Source organism: Rattus norvegicus, chromosome 8, assembly GCF_021556685.1.
Source record: "Rattus norvegicus strain SHRSP/BbbUtx chromosome 8, alternate assembly SHRSP_T2T, whole genome shotgun sequence".
Taxonomy (NCBI): Eukaryota; Metazoa; Chordata; class Mammalia; order Rodentia; family Muridae; genus Rattus; species Rattus norvegicus.
In genome coordinates, this window is record NC_141541.1 from 13202566 (window position 1) to 13224379 (window position 21814).

Consider the following 21814-nt stretch of genomic DNA (forward strand, 5'->3'; position numbering starts at 1 on the left):
GAAAACCGTTGGGATGCTGGAGGAAATAAAGATTTGACAATATAAATGACTTGAGCCGTTGGGTGCCACCCAGAAGGATACACTCTAAGCACCAATTCGCTCAGCATATTCTAAGCATCCCCATCACACACATCTAACTTACTATATAACCTGCCTTGGGAGAGACTCCACATTGGTTTTTCTCTATAAATTTAGTTTTCTAATCTGTTTTACAATATGACTCCTTTCTGGTTTTGGAGTTAGCACAATTTTTAGCACTTAAGAATTATTTAACTACAGGATGTATGAAAGTGTTTGAAATCCCTTTGGAATAAATTATTTCTCCATTTATCAAGATTAAGAGCTTGAATTTGACTGCTCCAAGGCAAACGGCAGGAGCGTCAGAGTTTAAAGGTGTTAACAGCCTCATGCACTTAGCTAAGTCTTTGGTTTTGGAAGAGTTCCTTGGGATCTTGACCAAATACACCCCAACACATGCATTTTTATTCCTTAAATTATATGTCTATTTGTGGAATAATTTTCTTAACCATCGGGCTCCATAGACTTTCATTTTGTCTTCGATCTACCCTGATCTCAAATGTGAGTAGTAGTGCATAGACATGTTAGCACAATCTGTCTTAAAATTACAACACATGCCGCTGCTGATTTTCTCCACAAACCTCTAGCTGAATTTCTAATATTTACTAATATTTTCTCCCTCTATGGGCTGGTCCTACTGTTCTTCAGAAATTCACACATTTTTGAAACATGTTTTATCTCCATATAATACTGTGTGTGTTAGTTTAGCACCGCTGAAGTTAAATGATTAGTAACGCCGATAGAGATGCATTTATACAAATTATAATTATGGATCTTAAAAGGACCCTGAAGTCTTCTCGTTCTAAAAATAACAACAACGTGTTTGAAACAAGCCCTAACACTATAATCAAACATCATCAGAACTCCTGAGACATATGCCAAGACCCACACTATAGCGTCATTAACAAGCAACACACATCACACAGTTTAAACATTCAGAAACAGCTCCACGCAGATTAGCCAGCCTGGTGATGTGTTCTCAGTCAGCTTTCATTTGGAGAACTTTGTACATTGTACACATTAACAGCTTTGTTCTCACACTACCCTTTCAGGGACAGTGAAATACTCAGTTGGATCCCTGTAAGTACTCTTACGGCAGAAGTCTCAGGGTATGCACACATATGTGTGTTTGTGTTTGTATATGAGTATGTATTCATGTGTGTGCATGTAGGGGTCAGAAGACAAACTCAGCTGGCTTCTCAAACACTATCTGCTTTTTAACAAGACTGCCTCTCTTTGTCCTGCAGTTTGCCAAGTAGTCCAGGCAGATGGGTATAATAACCTGAGGGACCACCCTGTCTGTCTCCAGGACACTCCATTAAAAGAGTACGCAATATGCCTGATTTTATTGCATGGATTCTGATGACCACACCCTGCTTCTTCCTTTTACATGGCAAGCACCGCAGTAATGGAGGCATTCCTCCTAGCACCTTTAAATGTTTGGTTTTCTTTGCAGTTCTAGAATTGCACTTGAGTCCTCTACATCCTAGGCCACATTCTGCACATGAGTAGAGATGGTACTTTGTCCTTTTCCTCTCCTTCTCTTTATGTCACTGTTGAAGGAACCATGAGGACAATGCTAGGAGTTTCAGTATCAGAGCTAGAGCGATGCAAAGCTCTCCTGCATGAACACAAGCTTCCTTTACGTTAAAACAGCACATTCCCAAGCATCACGGTGTATAAAAATGACTTAGCAGCTCAAGGGGCCTGGCTACTTGAAAATGCCTAGCCTCCCTTATTCTAAAAGCACTGTAGTTGCCTCAGGGCTTCTAGAAACGTGAAGCCTAGCAAAGTAAGTGATCTAAATGGCTGAGTCCTGTTTGAATAAACGATTGTGTCTAGTTATAGACTAATATGTACTTACTTGCCAAGTGCAAAGCATTCCATCTTCACAGTCGTTCCCTTAGCAGCTGTGACCGTGGTGGGAAAATGGACCTCAATTTTTGGCTCGTATTCTCCCATTACACCTGGGAAATAAAGAATAGGCATCTTTAAGCGGAAAATGAATACATTATAGTTTCTTTCAAGTTTTGGAGATATTACATGGAAAATCACTCTGGTTTGGTAGTTAAATGTGTTGGATGACTCGAGAATTTTTGATATGCTGAAATAAAGAACACGCTTTGGGTCACTCATCATGGTGAAATCCTAATCTTCACTTAAGAATGAGGCTGTCTACCTGCTCTCTAAATAATTTTATTTTTCAAAGCATTAATCAGTATGGAGGGTTTAGATACTAATTTTTAAATGATTTATTTAGTGATATATATGTATATGTGCATGTATATGTATGCATATGTGTATGAGTATATATATGTTTGTGTGCCTATAGGTTTATATGTATGGGGGTGCCTATGTAGGCCAAAAGAAGATACTGGATTCCCTAAAGTGAATGTTACAAGGTGCCCAACACAGGTGCAAACAACTAAACTCTTCTCTGTCTAAGGTCATCAGTTACTCTTTTTTTCTTATCTTTTATTGGATTGTTTTTATTTACATTTAAAATGTTATCCCCTTTCCTCGTTTCCCCTCCAGAACCCTTTTACCCCATCCCCTACCTCCTGCCTCCATGAGGGTGCACCCCCACCCTCACAGTCACCCAATCCTGTCCCACTGCCCTTGCACTCCCCAACACTGGGGCATCGAGCCATTACAGAACCAAGGGGCTCTCCTCCCATGGATGTCCAACAAGGCCATCCTCTGCTACATATGCAACTGGAGCCATGGGTCTGTCCATGTGTACTTTCTGGTTGGTGGTTTAGTCCCTGGGAGCTCTAAGGGGTGTGGTTGGTTGATATTGTTCTTCTTATGGAGTTGCAAACCTCTTTGGCTACTTCAGTCCTTTCTCTAAGTCCTCCATTGAGGACCCCATTGTCAGTCAAATAGTTGGCTGTGAGCATCCACCTATGTATTTGTCAGGTTCTGGCAGAGTCTCTCAGGTGAGAGCTATGTCAGGTTCCTGCCAGCATGCACCTACCTCTTAGCATCTCTAATAGTGACTGGGTTTGGTGACTGCATGTGGACTGCATAGTCGCAGTCTATGGATGGCCTTTCCTTCAGTCTCTGCTTTGTCTCTGTATTTCCTCCTGTGACTATTTTGTCCCCTCTCCTAAGAAGTACTGATGTATCCACACTTTTGTATTTCTTCTTCTTGAGCTTCAATTGGTATGTAAATTGTATCTTGGCCATTTCAAGCTTTTGGGCTAATATCCACTTATCAGTGAATGCATACCATGTGTGTTCTTCTGTGATTTGGTTACCTCACTCAGGATGATTTGTTTTTAGTTTTATCCATTTACCTAAGAATTTCATGAAATCATTGTTTTTAATAGCCGAATAGGACTCCATTGTGTAGATGTACCACATTTTCTGTATCCATTCCTCTGTTGAAGGGCATCTGGGTTCCTTCCAGCTTCTGGCTCTTATAAATAAGGCTGCTGTAACATAATAGAGCATGTGGCCTTATTATATGTTAGAGCATCTTTTGGGTATATGTCCAGGAGGGGTTTGGCTATATCCTCAGTTATACTATAGTATATTAGTTATACTATAGTTAGTTCTATGTCCAATTTTCTAAGACACCTCCAAACTGATTTCCAGAATGGTTGTACCAGTCTGCAATCCCACCAACAATGGAGGAGTGTTCCTCTTTCTCCACATCCTTGCCAGCATTTGCTGTCACCTGAGTTTTTGATCTTAGCCATTCTCACTGATGTGAGGTGAAATCTCAGGGTTGTTTTGATTTGCATTTCCCTGATGACTAAGGGTGTCAAACATTTCTTTAGGTGTTTCGCAGCTTTCGATATTCCTCGGTTGAAAATTTTTTGTTTAGCTCTGAAGCCCATTTTTAAAATATGATTATTTGGTTCTCTGGAATCTAACTTCTTGAGTTCTTTGTATATATTAGATATTAGCCCTCTATCAGATGTGGGATTGGTAAAGAGATTTTCCGAATCTGTTTGTTGCCATTTTGTCCTATTGACAGTGTCTTTTGCCTTACAGAAACTGAAGTTTTATGAGGTCCCATTTGTTAATTCTTGATCTTAGAGCATAAGGCATTGGTGTTCTGTTCAGGAAACTTTCCCCTGGGCCCACGTCTTAGAGGCTCTTCCCCACTTTTTTCTTCTATTAGTTTGAGTGTATCTGGTTTTATGTGGAGATCCTTGATCCACTTGAACTTGAGTTTTGTACAATGAGATTAGAATGGATCAATTTGCATTCTTCTACGTGCTGACCTACAATTAAACTAGCACCATTTGTTGAAAATGCTGACTTTTTTCCACTGGATGGTTTTAGCTCCTTTGTCAAAGATCAAGTGACCAAAGGTGTGTGGGCTCATTTCTGGGTTTTCAATTCTATTCCATTGATCTACCCGCCTGTCTCTGTACCAATACCATACAGTTTTTATCACTATTGCTCTGTAATACAGTTTGAAATCAGGGATTACCTTAGAAGTTCATTTATTGTTGGAGAATAGTTTTTGCATCAATTACTCTTAAGCAATGAGCCCCAATTACTATTTACACAGTGCACAAATACAAATATTTCCCATGATACATAATTGTTTTTAATAAGAATATGTCACAAATTTATTTTTGGCATGTAAATTAATATTTATTTAATAATGCATCTGTGTTGTTTTTTAATTAAAAATTATTTTTATTTATGTGTAATAAATACACAAGTATCCATATGTAAGAAGTATGTAAGTAAGTGTATACAGGTGCCCAAAGAGGCCAGAAGTGGGGGTTGGATCCCCTATAACTGGAATTTCAGGCAGTCATGACTTGCCTAACATAGGTGCTGAGAACTGAACTTAGTTCCTTTGGAAGAACAGCCAGCATCCTTAATCACTAATCCATCTCTTCTACTCTATTAACTTGTAGTTTTAACTGTCTACATAGGTAAAGCGTTTTCTAAGAATTCTGGAAGATATAAAGATTAATTAGTCATGTACTTTGCTCTCAAGCATTCAATAAAGTTAGTTTTAAAGAGAAAGTTGCTTTCAAATCAAATAAATAGGAAAGCCATACATCAAAGTGACAGGAAATGACAAATTCCATGAATGAGGTTTATCCCAAATATTATGTGCACTGAAGTATTTCAGCAAGTGGGAAACGAGGAAGAAACTTAAAACCATTTGGGAACCGAGATAGAGAAGAACCACCAGGGAAAGAGAAATAAGGTTTTCTGGTGTGTTAGTGTGTGGAGGAGAATAATGGGCAGCTCTGCAAATAGAGACAAGAATCCAAGAACAGAGAGTGTTTGCTGATCCTTGGTGGAAATATTCAACCTCACTATAACTACATTGGATCCCCTGGGACTGTGAGTAGATGACAGATGCTGAGTTGGATATGCAGAGTTTGAATAGAGCCAGTACAGTCAACCACACGCTCTCCATATTTTTAGAAATAACAAATAGCCAATTTCTAACAATGACTGAAGGCAGAAGGATAAGCAAACATGTAAAACAAAGAAGGAAACAAACTGAGGGACACTCAACATACAATGCAGTATAAGGAAGGGGTCAGACCATCAGGAACAACATTGTTTCCAGGTTGGGTACATGAAAAGGAAAGAAGGCCGCAAGGTTTCAACATGACATACATGCAAGAGGCCCTGGGATTGGTATCCACACCACATGCATGAATGGAGAGAAGCTTGCAAGTATTAACTCTGAAACATAGGACACACAGAAATCAGTTTTTGAGTACAGAGTTCACATAATAAATGTAGACAGGAATGACCCATACAGTTGAGAAGCACACATACAATAGAGATAGCAGTGGACACCTGAAGATTGGGATTTTTCTCAAGTAAAGGCCCATGTACTAGCTTAACCTGGTGGATTCTGGGGCTGTTAGCATCAGTTGGCTAGGTTTCTCTTGAACATAATGCTTAGGATCTATGAGGAAAGCACCAGAGAAAACTTTGCAGCTGCACCCAGACTCTGTTGCAAGGGAGCTCAGTGTATGTTTAAAGATGTTTTTGTCCTATCAAAAACAATGACTTTATGAAATTCATAGGCTAATGGATGGAACTGGAAAATATCATCCCGAGTGAGGTAACCCAATCACAGAAAAACACACATGGTATGCACTCATTGATAAGTGGCTATTAGCCCAAATGCTTGAATTATCCTAGATGCACAGAACACATGAAACTCAAGAAAGATGACCAAAATGTGAATGCTTCACTCCTTCTTTAAAAGGGGAACAAGAATACCCTTGGCAGAGAATAGGGAGGCAAAGTTTAGAACAGAGGCAGAAGGAACACCCATTCAGAGCCTGTTCCACATGTGGTCCATACATATACAGCCACCAAACTAGATAAGATGGATGAAGCAAAGAAGTGCAGGCTGACAGGAACCAGATGTAGATCTCTCCTGAGAGACACACCCAGAATACAGCAAATACTTAGGCAAATGCCAGCAGCAAACCACTGAACTGAGAACGGGACCCCCGTTGAAGGAATCAGAGAAAGGTCTGGAAGAGCTTGAAGGGGCTCGAGACCCCATATGAACAATAATGCCAACCAATCAGAGCTTCCAGGGACTAAGCCACTACCCAAAGACTATACATGGACTGACCCTGGGCTCCAACCTCATAGTTAGCAATGAATATCCTAGTAAGAGCACCAGTGGAAGGGGAAGCCCTTGGTCCTGCCAAGACTGAACATGTAGTGAACTTGATTGTTGGGGGGAGGGTGGTAATGGGGGGAGGATTGGGAGGGGAAGCCCATATTGAAGGGGAGGGGGAGGGGTTTGGGGGATGTTGGTCTGGAAACCGGGAAGCGGAATAACAATCGAGATGTAAATAAGAAATACTTAAGTTAATAAAGATTAAAAAAAAGAAGAAGTAGTTCATGTAGCTAGAATAATACATTATAAATTCTGGGGACTGGCTTTTTTTAACTTAAAATAGCGTTCCCTGAGACTCACCTTCACGGTTGTGTATTTCAGTGATTCGTTTCTTTCTACTAAATGATATTCCAGCCTATGAATAGACACAATGTGCTTATCTATGTATGGCCCATTTATGAATAAAATCTTCTATATGCAAAAACGAAATGTAAATAAGAAATACTCAAGTTAATAAAGATTTTTAAAAAAAGATATTTGTGACTAGGCATGTGTATGCTTGCATTTTTGTGTGTATGATTCTGCATGCATTTTTCTTGTGTTTGTGTAAAATGAGTTGTGGGGAAGAGACCAGCACAGTTTTAACATGACATATGATATAAGATATGGAGATATAGCACACAAAGGTGTTATCCCAGGGAAGATAAAATTTTTATGTTTGTTATGATGAGCCATTGATGACAAAACTCAAAGGGAAAATGTCAACACGTAAATATTGAAGAGGCTAAGATTATCCTTTCACTTTGAATTAAAGTTTACAAATCAGTTACAGCAGAGAAATCACTGGTGCCACTGTCACCACAAAATCTGCTGTCAGGCCATGCCTTCCCAGAGCCAAGTGACCTGGCTATTCATTCTTCTAATCTCATAAACTGAGGGATTGTGCAGTGCACATTGAGGAACAGCATGCAAGTTGAGTGCTCACACAATGGCGTCCCTTACCATAGTTGTTTAAGCGCGTCTGACCCCCACACCTGCCTCTTCTCCTCAGTAGTGTTCTCTTATACTTCTTTTATGAATGTCTTTCCTTCGCTCATTTCCAAAATTTCTTTTCTTTATGTCCTCCTTTGACTTTTCTTTTCTACTCATCCAAGTGGGATCTGCTGTAAAGTCAGCTGAGTGTAATCCAGTGATATAGAGTTACCCACAATGCCTTGTTTGTAAACATGGTATCAGGACTCCTCTGCATCCTCACTTCTACCTTTGCTCAAATGGCATCATCTTCAAAGTTTGTATCTTAAAATAGATTCTTCCATTTTCTTTTCCTTCCTGTTAATTTGAATATTCTTTTTTATCTCATTTATTCTGATGCAGATTCAATTTAAAGCCTTTAGTTGTATAAGTCTCTGAGTTCTGGGAGTTCTTAAGTGTCATAAAATTTTGTAGAAAAATGGCAGAAATCAATATCAACTCAAAAATAATTCTACATAGTTAGTTCTCAAAAAGTCTATAAAGAAATCTTAAAAAGAAAGGTATCTGAATCTCCAGTAGTTTGTTTTTTCCTTAGCATAAATAAATATTCCCCCTTAGACACATTTTTTATATTAACACAGAATATTCATTTTACTAAAGCAGCTAAGATAAAACTATGTATTAAAGCAACATGAAAAAGGGTCAATAGGAGACTTTAAATGAGAATATCTGGTCTGAGCTGAATGGTAAGAAAGGTGTTAGTTCTCTTTAGGTCTACTTTGAGACCAAAAATACTGGGCACACAAGAAAGCACATCATATATTCCCTGTTTTTTGACAGTTGATCAAATTCAGCAATTAAGTTCTACTTTATATTTCACAGGGTAAAATTGACATAGCCTTCACTGTGTAGTAGAGCCATGGTTTTAATGTCTCAATTCATGTGTAGCTAAATTATAAACTTTTATGTCGAACAGGGTTTGATGCAGACAGGAGAGAGAAAGGCTTATGAGACACCACATTGAAGACCAAGTGTGTGGACTGCTTTCCTCAGCAAGGTGCCTTTTGATTTTTTTGATCGCCCCTGGTATTGGCTGACTATTGCCTAAGAGCCCTGTTGGATGCCTCTCTGCCTTTGCCCATACACCTGCCTCTCCTGACTCACTTCACAGCCCTACTTTAGAATTACATGCCATTAACACAACCTCAAATTGCCCCAGTTCCTAATAAATGGATGCCCTCCAGCTGAGAGTCCATTACTCTCCTTCAGAGTCTTTATGGTTGTTGATTTCCTTCTTTATTGTGATTGCTTATGGAGATCCAGGGCACATTTCCCTAAGTTGATTGCAATTCAGACCATATGACTGGACAGAAAACTGATGGCATCAGAAAATCCTGCACAATTTATTAAGATTTTAGAAGGCAAGGTCCAACTCTAACTAGAAAAGAACTTTAAGAGGTGGTAAGAGATTTCTTGGGTTACTTTGATGCACACTCATAGACTAGACTGTAGAAGACTAACACTCATGCATGACTCCCACATGGGCTGCAAATATCAGTGACTTGCCCTGGTACTAGGGCTGTACAGCGTTGGGTTCCTACCAGAGCTGGGCTCTTTGTGATTTGCTGGAAATGTGTTCCTAGTTGGTTATTCCAATGCAAAGCAGTGTTACATATTTTGGTAGGCCTTTCTGGCACTCTCAGTAAAACTCATTTCTAGGATAATGGAGTCATGTCTAGTAAACTTTGGCTGAGATGTGAAGATTTGGCAAATCTTTTTCTTATGTGTATATTTGCAGTTTGGTTTACAACATATTTGTGAACGTATTCAGTATGATTTTTTTTCCCCCAGGAATAACAGGTATTTTCTCAGGATTTCTTCTGGGAACCAACAGCCCTATCCCTCTGAAAGAATAGTTCAGGCAACATACTTCTATATAGTTTTTGCCTTTTGGTTAGAGGTATAACTTACTATGGACATGTGACTCAAGTGTGATCAATCTGATCAGCCTATTGTCTTATTCATTATACCGACTAATCGTGGGAAGTGTAGCTGTGCTCAAAGGTTTTTAAATAGAGAGAAAATAGAATCTAAGTTTTTGGTCTTTTTTGCTACCTGATGTTCATTGGACCTTCACTCCATGGGAGAAAGCATTCTGGTATTGAAGTAAATGAACATGATCTAGATGAAATTAAATAAATGTGTAGGCAGAGAGAGAGAGACATAAGTGACTGCTGGTAGCATGTCCCACCTTTCTATTCATGGCCCAGCTCCCTGTCCTTCTTTCCACCAAACAAGGTGAATAGGAAAGCTTTAGTGACTTCAGTTTTGGGCTTTCATTGCACTAATAAGAACTGAACAATGTATTACATGCAAGCCAACTGATGGGGACCCATCCCAGGGTCTATGTCTTCTTGGTAAGACTCTGAAGTGACCTATATAAGAGACTATCCTAGACAAAGCGCAAGCTGGGGGTGATAAGAACCCATCAAAGCAAGATAATAGGTTTACTCTATTTTAAATTATTTTACATTTTAGTAGAGAATTTACGTTCTAATGCAATAGAGAGCCCAAGCTATAGTCATACTATTACAGATGAGGAAGTGGGTAGTTAGGGGATCTTATGTAGACTACAGTGGAAGATGAGAGAAAGGAGAGATGCTGAACAGACAAACAGGAAGAATATTTCCTCTGGCAGTTGTCTTGGAATTAGATGATATGGGTGATGGAATTTTAATGATGATGATATAGAATATAAAACTTTAATAAAGTCATAGAAGTTAGACTGTCTCTGTAATTTGTAGTAAGTATTTGATTTTATTACAAATACTATGCAAGAGCTATGAGAAAAATTTCAAAAATAAGTTGGTATTAGGGGATAAATAGTATTTCATATTATATATTTCCATTTTTGTGCAATGATACAATGGTTCCATAAAAGTATGTGAGTACTTATAAGAATATTGTATCAATTTCATTCAATTTCAATATAAATTTCATTTATATCAGTAACTCATAGTTATTTATTAAATAATTAAATGAAGAAAATTTGTATTTCCCCTGAGCATATACATTGCCCATTCCAATAAATTAATACACCAAACCAATCAAAGTTTTTAAATGTCACCATAGATCTAGTGAGGTGGATCAGTAAGTAGAGACACTTACCATGCAACCCTGGATATCTACATATGATTCCCCAGAAACCATTTACAAGTGGAAGGAGAAAACGTAGTTCACAAGTCTGTCCTTCCTTAACACATGTACATTGGAATATACACAGACAATTAAAAGAAACATAATTGTTGTGGAGTGAATCAATTGACTGAAAGGAACTGACACCATTGGTTTGAACATAAGCTCTGAACAGGAAGTTAATTGAGCAGCTTTCCTCAGAAGGAGCTGAGCACAGTCTCCATTTTCATGTTTCTGTATGTAAGAATATATTAATTTCCCCATAAATATATTAGTGTAACAAAACTTAACTATTTTACAAATGTGTCACTTAAAACACTTTTAGGTGGTTTTGTTGGTTAAGGCTTTGTGAAGTCTGTGTGAATCTCCATGCCTTCCTGTCTGTACTGGAATATTTTCAATATTAAAAAAAAGAAAATTTGGTAGCTGCACAAACATTTGAATTTTATGAGTTTCCACCAGGACTTGCATAATTATACATTTACCACAATGGATTAGATATTAATAAGGAGCCTTGTTTTGCTTACAGCGGCCCTTTTTTGGGAAACTAATCCTAAGTAGAAATAAAGAGAGAATAGCTTTTATAATACAAAACAAATTTAATCAGAAAAAATTTGAAATTCCAAATAATATATCAATGTTCAATTCATTAAATATGTTTTGAGAATCTTTAAATATTCAACAGGAGAACCCCATCGTAGATAGGGTTCATTCTTTCCTACTATGAATTAACTCAAGACTATGTTTTTTCCCTTAGGGCTTTTATGCCTTGTGGAATATGTTCTGATTATAGGAATATGGGAAAATGCCTTATGTCTATGATGAACTTATTGACTATAACATCCAAGTTGATTACATGCTGCCACATCCATGCCATTCAATGAAGAATGAAAAGCACAATGAAAGAAAAAGAAATGTGGGTGAATCCAGGCCAGTCTATGTCATAGGGAAGGAGTGGGTGCAGACTCAGCACCAGCAAAGCAGGAGTCCTCTGCAAGGCATCCAGGAGAAGAGACGCTAGAGATTTACAGCTGCCCTGCACCGCTGCAGAAGAAACAGCAGGGACAACAGAAACATGTGTGGTGGTGACTCCTGGCAACACATGGACTCAGCTGCCTTCCAGTACAGACCCAAAGTCACGGCATGTCCCAGATTCTATCTGTGGCTTGGAAAATAAGATTCTCAAGCATTTATCCTTGGTCAGTACAAAGACCACTGCTTTCAATCCGTTTATTTCTGTGTCTGAGTTTTTAATCTTTCAATAAATCATTCCTTTCAGAAAATGTTCTTATATAGAGCAATCCTTAAACTCACACAGCAGCCTGCAATGCCAAGAGTCTTTAACTGTTTTGGAGGAGTCGTTTCTGCCAGCATGGATGAGCAGCTGCCTGACATACAACATCAGGAGGCTATGTGCCAAATAACATGCTTTCAGCTATTGTTGAAAGTTTATTTTTACTCACTTCTGCATGGATTCTTTTCTAGAGGCAGGCTGTTGGGAATGTCAGCTTAATGCTCTCAATACTCACATATAAGGTCTTTTGCATACCACACTCAGATTTGCTCCGGAAACATGTTATCATAAATTTTATTTTACAAACTCTACTGATTTCAGCGAGTATACTTAGGCATGATAGTGGACAAAGCCATATTGTTTCCAGAGAGGATGCTATGATCACAGCCTTCTCTTAGGATTTCATGCTCACAAAAGACAGTGTAGTGACAAGAAACTGAACCCTGCTAGAAACCCAATGCTTTGTTCAGTGTATCGAGGACATGGCTATTTTAATCTTGCAAAACACAGCACAAAATTCAGGGTTTTCCCTACTTGAAATGAGAGAAGTTATTGTTGTAAAGTTCAGCTAAGTCCCTCGGCATTGCTGAGTTATTTAACGAGACATGGGGCTGAAACTGACAGTTCTATTAGACGTGAAGCCATTTCACCCCATGTGTCTATGTTGCTCTCCAAGAAGAGTTCTTGTTTGCAAAGCAGAATGCATTATTTAATCTTCCCCAATTTTGTATGCAATCATGTTCTTTTTCAAATCCTATTTTATCAAAAATTTGTTCCCAAGTCACAGTTCCCAATGCCACTTTCAGCTTTTTCCTCTCCTGTCCCCATTCCTTTATGATACCCACAATACACAGAAGAGCCTCTGCACGGTATCCTGGTGATCGCACTAGGTTGGATGGTAATTTTCTTGCCTGCAACTCTGGTGATGTCACATTTCCTCTTAGTCCTGCTGCAGTCTGTTTTTTGGGTCCCCTCTACCCACTGTACCCTTATTCCTTCAAGGTTCTGCTCTTGGTGAAGACCCAGTGTTCCCCTAACCCTTTCTCATCAGCCATTTTAGACTTCCCTGCTAGACCATCTCTATTCCTCTGTAGCACCTGCGGATCTTCAGAGAGACTTTCCTACCCAGGACCCCATGGCTGCCATGTGTGGCTAGAATTCAGAATCAAATAAGGGAACACTCACCCAACAGAAGATACCAGATATCTTCCCCAAGTAACACTTGAAACATGATAACTCCTGCGTATACGCCCCAGCACAAAAGTACAAACATGAACAGAAAAAAAATGACATACATCATCCAGAAGCCATAAGCCTTAATGCACTGGTTCTCTCTCTTTCCAACTCTGACCCTTCTTCATGATATTTCTTCATGCAGTCGTGAGTTATCTTATTGCTACTTCATAACTGTATTTTTTTACTGTTATGAATGATTATATAAGCATCAGATATGAAGGATATCTAACATGTAAGCCCATGAAAAGGTTATTCAGCCCCCAAATGGGTTATTGACTAGCGATTGAGAAACACTCCCCTATTGTATTAGGCCTGCACAAACATTTGACTTTATGACTTGCCACCAGGACATACTAAATATGGCATTAACACAATAGATTGGGTGTTAAACAAGAAGCCTTATTTTGAACACAGGACCCATCCTTGATCTTCTTTGATCATTTTGGCTTGAGATGCTCCACAGGTCTCCCATTGGGTCCTATGCCCATTTCTCCACTTTCTAAGCCAACCTTTTAACCCCGTGCTCCTATGTTTTGGTTACTTTCTCCACCATGAGAACGATTCCATTCAGTTTTCAAAATCAGACAGAAATTTTATATACTACTCTGGAGACCAAATTTCATTCTCCTATGCTTTCAGAGAAGGCAGGTAGAGCAATTATTTTATTGCCTATGTCATTGTATTTTAATGATGTTTATTTACCCATTTTCCTGGTTAATCTGTGTTTCTTAAAAGTGAGATAACAGCATTTATTTTTCTTTCTACCTAAAATGCTTGAGTATAGACATACTATGTTACCTTTGCTTATATGTCACTTCATGTACCCCTGTGTAGATCATAGTCCATAGCTTTCTGACACTGAATACTTAATTTTACTTTTTAATTAAAGTTTTGATCATGGATGATTTGTTCTGAGAAATGTTTTTTCGTTTTGATAGTGTTTCTAGTCTTTGTGCACACTTTATTCTATTCCCAAGGTCATAATGTCGTTCTTGCCTTCACTGCCTTTGTCTCAGTTGCTGGTATGATTGGCATCTGCTCTTGGCTGCCTCCTCTTCCCAGTGCATTCTATGCTATGAGCCCATGTCAATGGATCATACTGCCCTCATTGATTTTCCTTTCTTGAAAAGTCAGTGATGTCTCACGGGTTTATTGATGCAATTAATGTTCTTCATTTGCTCATTTGAAGCCTTCCAGTTCTTTTGTGACATGAGTCTTTCCCCTTTAGCTTTCACTTGAGCATCATAAGCTCATTTGTTCTGGTCAGTCTGTCGCTCCTGTTGCATTTATTTGTTATACTGATATGCCAGCCTACCTACCCAAATACCATCAGCAAGGCTGCGACTATTAGCTCCAATCTTGTAGACAGTATTTGCTATAACACAGCCCACAGGAACGCTCCATTCCACAAGACATCTCCGAATCTGTGACTTATATGCTTCTTCTCTATTTTGCCATTGATTGCTTAACGTTTTATCATTGCACATGCTATTTTTACAGTGAAACATATACTCTGTGAGGGAGATCATTACTGAAAATAAAAATAGCTTACTATGTTGATGAATTCTTTAAAAGCATGAGTGAGAAATTATCATTATTTAAAACTAGAGAGGTACCATCAAATCTCTAGGATTTCCCCAAATAGTCAAAGTATTATAAATTTGAAAATATTTGGAAGAGATTTTCAAATTGACCAATTTTGAATTATGTATAGATCTAGTTTTATGGAAAGATATTTTTAAAAATAGATTAACCCATTAGTCTATCATATTTCTGTCCAACTTTTAGCCATCAAGAATACTCATGAGGTGTTGATTCAGAAACATGAAGATTCTGTCTGGATGTAAAGCTAATGAGTTAATCTTACTCTCCTGTGTTGTTTACATGTCTTCTATTCCACAAAGCATCTAATTTTGACTTGGCAAAATATACGAATTGGACTAAATACATCAGTTTTCTTGTTACCCATTGTTCTGCATATTGGGAAGTATTAAGCCAAATATAATTGGACCATAGAAGGCTAATTATCAAATGTAACTATAGCAAGAAAAATAGCAGCTATGTCCTGATATTTATTAGATTTTAAAATACATGATTTTGGCTGCCTGGGTAGACAATGTCATCAACAAAACTCTTGTATTACAAGTGTTAGAAACTGAGCTTGGGCTAAAGAACTCACATAGGATAGGTGATAGGGTGATGTGGTGGTCTGTGCCTATATCTGAAACCTAAGAAAGAAAGCCAGGTAGATTTTTTGGGACTGGCCGGCTGGTCTAGCCTGTCTGACAGGATTCAGCACAATGATGGATTGTGTCTCAAAAGTGGACGGCAGAGCCTGAAGATCAACACCAAAAGCCATTGTTGGCCACATATGCACCTCTAAACACACACACAGACACACACACACACACACAAACACACACACAGACACACACACAGACACACAAACACACACAGACACACACACAGACACACACACAGAGACACACACACACCACAGACACATACACACACATACACACACACACAGACACATACACACACACAGACACACACACACACACACTTGTTTTATGTAGAAAATAGTGTTTAGTTTACTAACAGAATGAGAAAGGAATGGGGGTAGGGAGTACATCACAAAAATGGAGGTAATGAGACAAGGAGTAATGGAGAAGGGGCTGAAAGTACTTATGTGTGATTCCCCTTCATACACAGTCCTGGTTCTGTTAGGTACGAAGATGGCTCAGAAGAGCTTCATATTCTGGGGGTAGGCATTATATTGTTTATAGCCCATATACTTTAACTTTGAATATTGGCTTCATAAATCTAAAAAGCTTTGGGTTTTTCTGTTAATTATTTAAGTTTTACACTGCCCTACCCTAGCTTTGCAAATCTGTTGACTTTATAGGCTTAAGTTGGCTTAGTAAAATCAAGGTAAGCAATTTGATGACAAATTTAAATATAATCTAGAGAGCTTTATTTCTTCCAGATTTTAAAATTGTTGGTATTTAGATTTATGAATGATTTTTGAAGGTTATAAGCCATATCTTCCTTATTTGTTATTAACTTTCTCTAAGACTTCTGAACTTAAAGAAGTCGATTGAAATCTACAATACAATCACAGGACTTCCATGACATTAGAGGTCATGTACCAATCATTGTGCCATAGTAAAAGGTGACTTAATAGTGCAAATGGCCCTGACATCTCATGAGGGTTCTGTTTCATGTTACATCCTTTGGATACCAGCTCTATGCCCCATAACCCCATCGAAGGGCTCTGCATATTCCCATCTTAGCTCTAAGAAAATTAACTCAAGGAAGTAGAAAAATTTCCTGAAAAAAGCAGGTGGTTATTAAATGCTCAAGTCAAGTATTTCACAGACATGAGACTAGACTCTAATGAATCCAACCTCAGACAAATATGGCATGGAAAGAGGTTGTGTTGTTTTCTTTGTTTTGGTTTTGCATGATCCACTTTTCCCTCCTGAGTCTCTTCCATGTGGCCTTTGCCTGTGCTTTACCTATTTCTGGAGTGCAGTTTAATTCAGGACAATCCACAAACTTCTTGTCCTCCTTCCTCTCCCCGTTTACACCCCAGCCTACTTGTGCAAATTTTCCTGAGAGCCCAGAAGAGCTCAGATCTTGCCTCTGTAGATATAGCATAGACTTCCTGGTAATTTTAACCATTTACACATCAAACATGGCTTCCTTAACCGAGACCATCATTTTATGTGTTTTCTTCCTGCCCACAAGTCGGTTGAGAGTTTATTGGTATGCCATTGTTATGGTTGCACCATGAAATAAAAGATTCTTTGTACTTAAAATTATTCTTAGTTTTATATTAATTTCAATCAGCTATAGAGAGTTACAAGAATCAAAATACCAAAGTTTAAAGAGAATGGGAAACATGGCTTCCAATGACCCAGAAATGGGATAAGAGCCCACTGAAGGTTTCTCTCAATCCAGACATTATCTTCAAATAGTTTCCCACTCGTGCATCTCCTCTGGTCATCTTTGTACTTCTACATTTCTTCCTATGTCAACGTAGTTCCTTTTCTCTCAGAGGGTGTCTCAGTAAGACTGAGACAAAATAATCACCAGCACACTAAAGTGAAAATTATTGATCTCTGATCTTGAAGGAATTTCTCCTGTAAAAAAATGCTCATTTTCTGTATTGACTGTTTACTCAGTGTACTTTTAGCATGAGTGCTACATTATGTCACAGGCAGGGAAAGGTTTGTAGGCATCAGTACTCTTGCATCCCACTGAGATAGCCTGAGGGCCCATTTCAGAGTGTACAATCTCTAATTTATTCCTACTATTTTTTCCTTGTTATTTTCCTGTTTTAACTCTGAATTTCAGATTTTCTGAAAGCTTTTTGGGATTATGCCTTCATTTAGACAGAAACAAATGAACAAGGGCCTGAGGCAGTGCCCACTGAGGAGGAAGGCAGCTCTTTATGAAACATGCACCAATCACCCATCTGTAAAATTCTCACTACAGGTTTTTGATCATCATTTTGGGAACTGCCAAATACAAATATCTCTTAATGTCAACACTCATCATTTATTAAACCAGCAAGTGTTGAAAATACTCATTAAGAATCCATATATCCTTCATTTTCTTTTTCTTTCATTGTTAATTTTTAAGTACTACATTTTACAAGGAAGCCTACATGTGAAGACAAAACGTGTCATGATATTAAGTAGATCTTACTAATTATAAAGGAAATTAGACTCTGTATTCTCTTGATAGATATTCTGACAGATAATTAACACACCGAGGAGCAGGCAACCTCACATTCTCTAAAGATGAATCATGCCATTCTCAAGGATCAGTATAACCCCGATTTTCCTTATGTGGGCTACTTCTTATACTTTGTCTTATTTACAAGTTTCATAGATCCATGTTTTCTTGCTAAATTTGGAATAGACTTGTAGCATGTATTCCAAGGCAATTAAGAAGAAGTGCATCCTGAGTGTCTGAGCCAGAATCTTCAGCAAGGCCACCCTGCATAGCTCATGCCAGGCAGATGGGGGAGATGGTTCAGTGGGTAAAATGCTTGCTGCCAAAGAATGAGGCTCTGAATTCAGTACCTCCTATTTATAAAGCCAGCACCATGCAGGGGTGAGGGACACAGGAGGATCTTGAGACCTTGCTATTCAGCTGGCCCACCCAATAGGTTCAGTGGGAGATCATTTCTCAAAAATTAAGTAAGGTGGGGAGTGGTAGAACAAGAGGCAAGGTTAGCCTTTGGCCTCTACATGTTTGCTTGTGAATACCTCACAACCACGTACATATAAACCATCAAAATATAAAGAAAAAATGTATCCAGGGACTAACATAGCAATGAATCTGAGCCTAGGTGTGATACTGCTCTCAGGAAGGGGAAAGGAGGAAATGGATAAAGCAGAAGACTTAGGACTCAGTCTTTATCCCAGATTTGTCACTGTCACATGTATGTATAGGTCTGATGCTTGCTGACAGCTAACTAGTAAAGGCAAAAAGTACAAGGACACTGTAGTGAGACAAGAACAGGTAAAAGGACCCTCTGCCCACTATAATTGCTAACTCTATAAACATTATGTTCATTGTGTATTTGTGTGTATCTGTGTGTGGTGACGTTTATGCATATGTTTTCCTGAGCATGTGCATTTGTGTGTTTATGAGTGCATGTTTGTATGTTATATATGTGTGTATTTGTATGTAGGCATATGTAGGCATGTATGTATTACGTATGTGTGTATGGTATATATATGTGTGCGTGGTATATATATATGTTTGTGTGTATGTGTGTGTTTGTATATGAGTATGCTTGTGTGTCTGCATATTTGAATGTCTGTGAACGTCTATGTGTAGGTGTATACATATTCACAATGCTATTTGATTATCTTAGGAAAACTGTTCTGTATATAATGTGTGTATATAGCAGCTTCAAACCATGCTGACGTGCATTTGATCCTCAGAACCTACATAAAGTGCCCGTGTAGAAAGACAGCTGATCCCAGTGCTGTGGAGGCAGAGTCAAGGATGACTGGGCTGATAGGTAGCTGGCCTAGGTGAATATGCCTTCAGGGTTTTAACTTGAGAGATCTCAACTCAAAGATCTGAGTAGGAATTTACTGAAGAAAATTCTCTGAGTTGAACTCTGGCCTCCACAGACACATGTTTGAGAATGGCACCCATCTACCTCTCTTACATACAACAACACACATGAGAATGGCATGCATTAACCTCTCCCATATACAATAACACACATCTCTCTCTTATACAAAATGTCCATCACACATGTGTGAAACCTTTAGTGCCAGAAGGACTTAGTCTCCAGCTTTCCATTTTCCTCCATTTTTATCTATACTGCTAAATGGCAAGGGTTATGAAACAGGAAGATAAATCAATGAGTTTTAAAATGAACTAAATAATGGCATAATATATTGGCCTAAGTCAGTTACTGCCCAGATGTATATTTTGAAGAATACAATACTCATTTTAATATATGACTTGAAGTATATTTTTAAAGAAAAGTAGTCTTTTCATTCTGTGGTAAGTATATAAACTATCATCATGGTAATCTGTGATGAAAACTATCCTAAATATTACAGATTGTTTTCTGGAAGGGTATTTAAATCGCTTAGTATCCAAGAAGTGATTTTTTACAGAAAATAAATTCTATTGTTCTTTCAGGATGGAGGAAACCTTAAAACATAGAACATAAACTACTAAATTTTAGGCAAATTAACTGGGACAAAATGTGAGAGTTAATTCTGAGAAAGAAAATTGGAGGCAATGATCTTAGTGATTTATATAGTGTCTTAAGGTTACATTTAAACACCTCACTAGAGAGGAAGACACGCCTGGGAAACCAGAAGAGACTGCACTCTGCACATATTACTGATTCCAGAGGAAAACACCAAAAGCCATCTGGAACCCTGGTGCACAGAAGCTCCCGGAAAGGGCGGCACAGATCTTCCTGGTGGCTGACACCACTGAGAGCTCATAAGCAACACCCCACGAGCAAACTTGAGCCTTGGGACCACAGGTAAGACCAACTTTTCTGCTGCAAGCGATCTGCCTGGTGAACTCAAGACACAGGCCCACAGGAACAGCTGAAGACCTGTAGATAGGAAAAACTACACGCCCGAAAGCAGAACACTCTGTCCCCATAACTGGCTGAAAGAAAACAGGAAAACAGGTCTACAGCACTCCTGAAAGACAGGCATATAGGACAGGCTAGCCACTGTCAGAAATAGCAGAACAAAGTAATACTAGAGATAATCTGATGGAGAGAGGCAAGCGCAGGAACCCAAGCAACAGAAACCAAGATTACATGACATCATCAGAACCCAATTCTCCCACAAAAGCAAACACGGAATATCCAAACACACCAGAAAAGCAAGATCTAGTTTCTTTTTTTTCTCATAGTTTAACTATCTTTATTTACCTTACAAATGTATTATACATGTGTCTACAGTGTTCACAGATTTTTTTAACTAGGTTTATTGAATCTCCAAAAGATGAATCACACAACAAAACTACAGTGAGAATTTCCAAGTGTTGAAACTGTTAGGCCTCAAACCTGGGACAAATTGCTAATTGAGGTATCCATTAAAGTATCGAAGTGGACACTGACCTAAAGTGTTTGCAGCATCCCTCAGTCTCTACCTGTGACAGGCTATGGCTAACATCCCCTATCCCCTATCCTGATCTTCTTCAGCCCAGAGGCTGGGATGATTACCTCCTCCAAGCTTCCCTTCCCTATATAATCTAACCATTTTGTTGCCTGAATTGTTCATATACTCTTCATCCTCCTGGTCTCCTCATCTGGCTTTTCCTTCTCCACTCCCCCATTTTCTCACATACATCATAAGATCTAGTTTCAAAATCATATTTGATCATGATGCTGGAGGACTTCAAGAACGACATGAAGAACTCCCTTAGAGAACAAGTAGAAGCCTACAGAGAGGAATCGCAAAAATCCCTAAAAGAATTCCAGGAAAACATAAATAGACAAGTAGAAGCCCATAGAGAGGAGTCACAAAATCCCTGAAAGAATTCGAGGAAAACACAATCAAACAGTTGAAGGAATTAAAAATGGAAATAGAAGCAATCAAAAAAGAACACATGGAAACAACCCTGGATATAGAAAACCAAAAGACGAGACAAGGAGCTGTAGATACGAGCTTCACCAACAGAATACATGAGATGGAAGAGAGAATCTCAGGAGCAGAAGATTCCATAGAAATCATCGACTCAACTCTCAAAGATAATGTAAAGCAAAAAAGCTACTGGTCCAAAACATACAGGAAATCCAGGACTCAATGAGAAGATCAAACCTAAGGATAATAGGTATAGAAGAGAGTGAAGACTCCCAGCTCAAAGGACCAGTAAATATCTTCAACAAAATCATAGAAGAAAACTTCCCTAACCTAACAAAAGAGATACCCATAAGCATACAAGAA

At 38.5% G+C, this 21814-nt stretch overlaps 1 protein-coding gene and 1 long non-coding RNA gene across 7 annotated transcripts in view; one reads left to right on the top strand and one right to left on the bottom strand.

Annotated features, from left to right (window-relative positions):
* Positions 1-12108, top strand: part of LOC102548563 (uncharacterized) — a 45005-nt gene extending 32897 nt beyond the window's left edge. For all 5 annotated transcript variants that reach the window (XR_015627059.1, XR_015627061.1, XR_015627062.1 and 2 more), the window contains 2 exons: positions 8607-8687; positions 11583-12108. This is a non-coding gene — a long non-coding RNA (uncharacterized LOC102548563). The remainder of the gene's footprint in view (positions 1-8606; positions 8688-11582) is intronic.
* The window catches only part of Cntn5 (contactin 5), a 1240814-nt gene that overhangs the window by 324050 nt on the left and 894950 nt on the right, over positions 1-21814 (bottom strand). For both annotated transcript variants that reach the window (XM_087560151.1, NM_053746.2), the window contains 1 exon segment: positions 1943-2045. In XM_087560151.1, the coding sequence (XP_087416277.1) occupies positions 1943-2045 (103 nt within the window).